A 6,472-nucleotide genomic window follows, 5' to 3' on the forward strand; every position below is an offset into this window, starting at 1 on the left:
TGAATCTGATTATTCAGGTCCGAGCTCAATCAGGGACCTGATTGATTGATTACCTGATTGATTATCTGATTGAGAAAATCAAGATTCAAGATCTATGCAGAAGCGAGAACGAAGTCTTTCTTTTCGTGGGAATCGATGCCAATGACGTGCATCCCCATGCTTCGAGAAGCGATCTGACAAGCGAGATGTCCCAGCTGTGTGCAGATTAGTTAGTTGAAATGGGCCAGCAGCATGTAAGCAAAAGTAATGTATGGCATGTCTCGACCCTCCGCCAGCACCCATCATGACCACCCAGTCTCCGCTCCTCGCTCCCGACTTTTTAAGCGCGCTGTAAGCGGTGACACCAGCGCACAGCATGGGTGCGGCTAAATCGCTTGGGAGGTCCTTCGGTATCGGAGTCAGGTAATTCGCTGGAGCGACAACGTATTGCTGGAAGGTACCAGGAGTATAGTAGCCACTGATCTTCTGGCTGGAGCAAAAGCCATCATGGCCGTCAAGGCAGGCGAAGCAAGAGCCGCATATCCAGTTGACCCATTTGATGCCGACACGGTCGCCGAGTTTGATGAAGCTCGGCACTTCGCCAGGTCCAAACTTCACAACCAAGCCCACGCCTTCATGGCCGCCGACTTGATTTTGTTGAGTTGGACGTGGAAGTGCAGGCCAGCTGTTCATCATGACGCTGAGATCAGAATGACATACTCCCGAGTGCGTGCTGCGAAATGGTCAGCTTTTTGCATAAATGCTCGACGGACTCTTTGAACATGTGCGGCGTACAGGTTCACAAGCACCTCGCCGGTACCTGGCTCGGGCATCTCAAGGTCTACGACCTTTGTAGAGATTTGGCCGGGCTGGTCGTACACGCAGGCTTTGTAGAGCTTCGGGAGTTGTATTGCCATGTTTGTTGTAAGGGTGGAAGAAGTGACACGATCAGCCCTTGGTGGGCCTGGGAGATATAAGTAAGGTGCCAGAGGTTTCAGTACTGCGCGCACGCGTTGAAACGCTCGACAGGACATGTAGGTGTCGCTGTTTAGCTCGGACTATTCATCATAGTGTAAGGTATCTCCGGAGCGATCCACTGTCATAGAAGCGAGATGGCTGAGTCATGAACGCGGAATCCGAATGCCAGGAGCAGGCCGTGACATGTGAACAATCTTTTGACGGCCGATGTAACACAGTGACGACACAATGGCGATCGTAATGGAGAAGCTGCTGTGCTTGAAGGTGAGCTTGGTCAAGTCGTTGGGACGAAAGGCACTGGTCAGTCGGAGACAGCCGTCTCGTTGATTTCAACATGTCGGCGGAAGGTTCCAAGGGGGTGCAATTTGAGATGATCGTTGACCCCCCGGTATATCCATTTGCAACCTGGTGAGGCCCTCGAGCGCTGCAGCGTTCAAGTAAGTATCGCCATCTCTTGATCAAGCTTACAGTGCCCCATCATGGATTTCGACCGCGCTTTTGCAACGATCTTTCTGGGTGTCTTCGCCATCTCTTGATCAAGCTTACAGTGCCCCATCATGGATTTCGACCGCGCTTTTGCAACGATCTTTCTGGGTGTCTTCGCACTCACTTTTCTAATTCACCAGGTGGTGCGAGCTGGGCGACAGTTAAGGCGCCCTTTGATAAGGACTCTCGAACGCCACCTTTTGCTACCGCGCATTTTTAAGGGCTGCCATTGGATCAATCCCACCCGGGCACAAATCGCGTGCTTTGTTGTCCATTACTCCGTGGCAGGGTTTTACAATGCGTGGCAGGTCCATACTATTTCGGATGCTGCAAAACGTGCAGGAAGGTCGGCCCTTATACACATGCTGCCGCTTTTAACGCCCAATCATGTGTACTTTCTGTCGCATCTGTTTGGCTCCTCGCTCCCTCTCGCAGAACAAGCGCACTACATGCTTGGGTGCATGTCGATCATGCAAGGCTCAATTCACTGCGTCCTGCAAGCCTACGAGCGCCATTGGAAGCCTAGCATGGGCATTGTTGAGATATCTGTAAGGTACGAGCAGTCTACACAAATGGTCCGCGCTGACTTGATCATCAGGCAGTCGTAGGCCTGGGCGTTCTCGCATTATCACCTGTCGGGAAGCGTCGTTTTTACGAAATTTTCCTAATCTTCCATCGAGCTGCGGTCGTATTGCTGGTTGCCATGCTATGGTTCCATGTTGGAGCCTCCCAAAGACTGAGTAGGCCGCTGCTCCTGTCTGGAACTCTACTTTACGCCGTCGCCCTGGCGTTACAGTTGATAAGGCAGCTTTACGTCAACGTCAACCGCAAATTTGCTATTGGGCGCATCAAGGAAATCGATAGGGATGGCTTGGGATCTCACGTGATAGCAATAACGCCATCTCGCAGATGGACGGTGAGACCTGGTACTTACGCTCTTTTGACAGTACTAAATTGGAGGTACGCATCTTTCCTCCAAAGGCATCCGCTTATGGTGGCGTGGGTCGAGAATTTGGACAACGACGAGACGACTCTTTACTTTGTCGTACAATCAAGAAATGGCTGGACATCGTGTGTCAGTAACTCATTGATACAGCGTTTGGTCTGGCTTGATGGTCTTTACGGGAACCCGTACGACTGCGGCAGTCATGATCTCTCCAGTCATGATACCGTACTTCTTGTTGCGGAAGAAAACGGCATCCTCGCTCACCTTCTGATCCTCAAATGCTTGGTGGAGGGTATCAAGTTTGGTGCCATGAAGACTCGGCGAATTGTACTGTACTGGAAAGCAAGTGGCTGTCATCACAAAATCAGGAGCTGGCTCACGGCCGCGATTAGAGAGACTGACGTTTTTTGGACCGTGAGCTTGACTTTAGATTGATGTCTGTTTTTCACTGACCAAGCTGCAGTTTCTAGATATGAACATCCACTACCCTCCGGATGCAATCCTGTCGGGGAAACAATGGAAGAGGATCAGAGAGCACATTACGGAATCAAGCGTTGAGGAATACGTGCAAAAAGTTGTCAGCTTGAGAGGCAGCCGAAGGATTGCCATCGTTGGTAGGTCTGGCGTAATGAGGCGAAGTGAACACCAATCTTGCGGTCTGCAGTATCAGCTGGCGAGCGAATGAGACAACAAGCAAGAGCTGCGGTTTTGGAGCGTGGACTGGGTGGGCTGAAAAATGAGGGAACAAGGATGGAAAGTCGAACATCAAGAGGCTCCATGAAACTGTACGAGGAGAGCGTTGCCGGTTCCAAACCAAGCTTGGGATACCGACCTCGAGATGAATCGCCAGTCGCATGTGAAAAGGACTCGTACAATCTGGAGCTCTACGAACACGATTTCCAGCCGCTTGACAACAAGAAAAATTGAATCGGCTTTGGGTTGGTTAACTTAGACGGATCGATATCTGGAGAAGGTTGTGTCCCGCACGGGAAGCAACCCCCAAAAGGGGTGAGCGTTCCAACGGTCAGCAATGTACATCATAAATTCATATCTTGAGTGTTACAACCAATTGCGAACACGTGTCTCCTCAATCTACTAGAAAATCTCATTGCATTTTATTACACCTCGATTGAGAGCAATGGAACCCCACACTGTGATGGCCCTGTCTACGTACGATCAGTATATTGACTGTAAGATATACCGATTCGCAATCGAATACACACGACAACATGGATATTATTGCAAACTTACAAAGAGCCAATGGCATTGTCTCTCACCTTGGACTTTGCGATCGCCCTTCCGTTGTCCGTGAACGCCTCAAAACGAAGAACGATTGCACAATCTCAAAATGCTACGCCAATCCTGTAACGTTCAGACTCAAGCTGTCGACTACCTGTCAGCCTTTCTCTTTCTTGCTTTCTTTCCCATTTCGTTTCTTCGCAAGATGTTAAGCCCCCGCACTCCGCTCTTTTTCTGCGGCGAAGAGTGCATGCGCGGAGGGTTCGGTGGCCAAACTGAGGCACGTCTTTTGTCTTCGACACCACGGACCGCCATGTTTGCTACTTGCGCCGTGCCATCTTGAATCGACCTTTTCCTCTTTCGTGCAACGGCGCCTTCACCGATCTGGCGGACAGGAGATCTTCTCGCATCATTCAAAAGGCTGCTCTCGACCGCTGGCTGTATCAAGTCAGAGGTTCTAGCAGCATCATCAACTTCTCTGGAATCACTATCGCCTCCTTCTCTCATCCAGCGCATGGAGCTCGATCGAGAAGTTGTACTGGATGGGGCGGGACGGGAGTGCATAGACAAGTCTTTCGTCGATGTTCGTCCAGATGGTAACTTTTCTTCCATCCTATTCGCAGAATGTACGGAGGTTAAGCTTCTTATGTTCATGATGCTTTCCGAGATATTGGACAGTGTGTCGGATTCTGCCTTGACGGATACCACTCCATCGGCGGAATATGCCGATGGTGACCCTTTCGTGTCCATCAAATTCCTGATAGTTTTGAAAACATTGGACGGTGTGTCGTGTTCTGCCTTGATAGAGAAGTCCTCTTCTTGCATAGCTTCTTTCGACAATAACGCTGCCTCACTTGGCTCGTCAATACATCCATCCACGGTCGAGAAGGGATTAGGAGGAATCAAGCTGTTATAGCCTGGCGAGTCTGGCTTTCGCGTTTCCGGTCGCCCGTAAGGATTCCATCTGTTTTTTTGGCCTGCCCTGAACGGAGCTTTGCCCGGACGCTTCGTCTCGCGTTGTGTTTGATGGCCTGATTTCGGATCGCGTTCCTGTTGTTCTAGACCAGATCCCCAGCAACAATGGACCAAATCTTTTGCAATGGCGAACGACGTTGCTTGAGACTTCCGCTCAAAATTTGACGTATCAAAGATATAACGTCTGTGCAGGAAGTTCTTGTCCCTAGCGTAATTCGAGCTCAACGGCCTGTTCCTTCTGGCTTTCCATTTCAGAGGGGGATCGTGGCAACTGAGCTCTGGCGCCAGCGATATTTGTCCTGGTTGGATTACGCCTGTCGCATGACCGGCTTTGGTCCTCTTGATCTTGTCGGTCTCAAATCCGAGCGCAAAAGCTGTCGAGGCCAGCTGGGCTTGTTTTGCTGATACAGTGCCTTGGTACCGACATTCGACGTCGGCTGGTGTGCCGTCGTGTAAAGGCCTACTTGCTTTACCTTCCGAGAGATACGGAAATTCTCTCATGGCAAAGAGCCATAAGTCGATATAGCAGTCTCTAAAGTTACCGCTGGGCATCCTAGAATCGCTGGTCGACGAATACGCGTCGCCATTCACTGTTGCTTTCGATTCCCAGCTTTGTCGACAAACTTGCTCAAAGCTCATGTTGCAGGTCCTCCAGTCAGAGGGTGTAAGTATCTTCAGGCCGTCAAAACAGGCTCGAACGTAGATGAAGTCGCTGAAAAATGTATTCAACGTCACGATCCGCTTGCACTTGATGATGCGTCTGCAGATCATGTTCCGTTGACTGATATCTCGAATCAAGGGGAAAACCTTGTTGTCGGCGAATAGCTTAGTTATGGTGTCGCAGTCTTGCGACGAGTTCGACGGACATAGCATCTGCAGTGCCAGAACAGTCGACTCATCAAGTTGCTGTGGGAAAACGTCTTGTCCAAGGATGTCGCTCCAAACTCGTGTAATTGCTCTTAGGTACGAGTATACTTCCATTGTTCATGTCACTGAATTGTCGAGCGTCAAGGTCAAGGGACTCTTACCTCACGACACCGCATCGTAAGGATGGGCTCCCAATTGCCGGCCACGCACTGAAGCCCTCTGTATTGCAGAACTTCCTGCACAGCACTGCGCAACCTCCCACAATCATCTTGTCTGAGCCGGCGGTATGTCCTTTGATGGGTGACGCTCATGTTTTCATTGCTCATCCAGACCTTTTCCAACACCTCCTGATCATTCTCTTGTAGGAACAAATCCAGATCTTTTCCGTTGAGCCTAATACTTTTCAGCCGATTATGCTGCTTAACGCTTGCAAGAGCTTTAGAAGAGATGTCTGTGATCTGTCAGCCATCACGTCTGGTCTCCATGAATCTTGTGGAACTGACTGCGATCGTAGACTTTCACCAACCACCAACGATTATCCGCAGGAAGATGTCGTCGAGCTGCTTCAAGTCGATGCTCGCCGTAGAGCATAGCCAACTTCTCAGTATCTGGGAGGGACAGGAGTTGGCTGCCTTCTTTGACATCGGAAAGCGAGAAGGACTGTATGCCTGCCTTGGCGAGCGCATCTCGGAACCTGGCTCGATCCATCAAAGCTGGTATTGCATGTTTGTCAATGTCGTTGCCACACCCAAATTTGCGGAAACCTTCGACTAGCCGATCGACTTTTGCAGTTTGAATGTGCTTCATTGGATCAGGTTTGAGATTTCCCAAACGAATACGAACGAGGCCCAGCAAGTATGGTTCCTTGGGCGTCATTTCGGCGCACCGAAACCTGGTTCCAGCGTTGAACGGAAACGACACGCTAGTTTAATGGTACATCGGACCATCATTGGGAGTTTCCAAGCAGCTGTGACGAAAAAGAAACAACCCCCCATCCCCCCC

The 6,472-nt window shown here is 50.3% G+C and overlaps 3 protein-coding genes across 3 annotated transcripts; 1 reads left to right on the plus strand and 2 right to left on the minus strand.

Annotated features, from left to right (window-relative positions):
• Positions 1-92: 92 nt before the first annotated feature.
• Positions 93-896, minus strand: WHR41_09455 (uncharacterized protein; the record flags this gene model as incomplete). Its single annotated transcript, XM_069378058.1, has 3 exons — positions 93-194; positions 256-712; positions 775-896. 3 exons carry the CDS (start codon positions 894-896, stop codon positions 93-95), a joined length of 681 nt encoding a protein of 226 aa, XP_069224860.1.
• A 996-nt stretch (positions 897-1,892) lies between these two features.
• WHR41_09456 (uncharacterized protein) lies at positions 1,893-2,859 on the plus strand (the record flags this gene model as incomplete). The annotated part of the gene is made up of 3 exons (XM_069378059.1): positions 1,893-1,991; positions 2,042-2,403; positions 2,853-2,859. The coding sequence occupies 3 exons, from the start codon at positions 1,893-1,895 to the stop codon at positions 2,857-2,859; spliced, it is 468 nt and encodes a 155-aa protein (XP_069224858.1).
• A 3,079-nt stretch (positions 2,860-5,938) lies between these two features.
• WHR41_09457 (uncharacterized protein) lies at positions 5,939-6,346 on the minus strand (the record flags this gene model as incomplete). Its single annotated transcript, XM_069378060.1, has 1 exon — positions 5,939-6,346. The coding sequence occupies one exon, from the start codon at positions 6,344-6,346 to the stop codon at positions 5,939-5,941; it is 408 nt and encodes a 135-aa protein (XP_069224859.1).
• Positions 6,347-6,472: the final 126 nt, after the last annotated feature.

The sequence above is a fragment of the Cladosporium halotolerans genome (assembly GCF_011745625.1).
Source record: "Cladosporium halotolerans strain TM138-S3 chromosome Unknown Sca197, whole genome shotgun sequence".
In the NCBI taxonomy this organism is placed as follows: Eukaryota; Fungi; Ascomycota; class Dothideomycetes; order Cladosporiales; family Cladosporiaceae; genus Cladosporium; species Cladosporium halotolerans.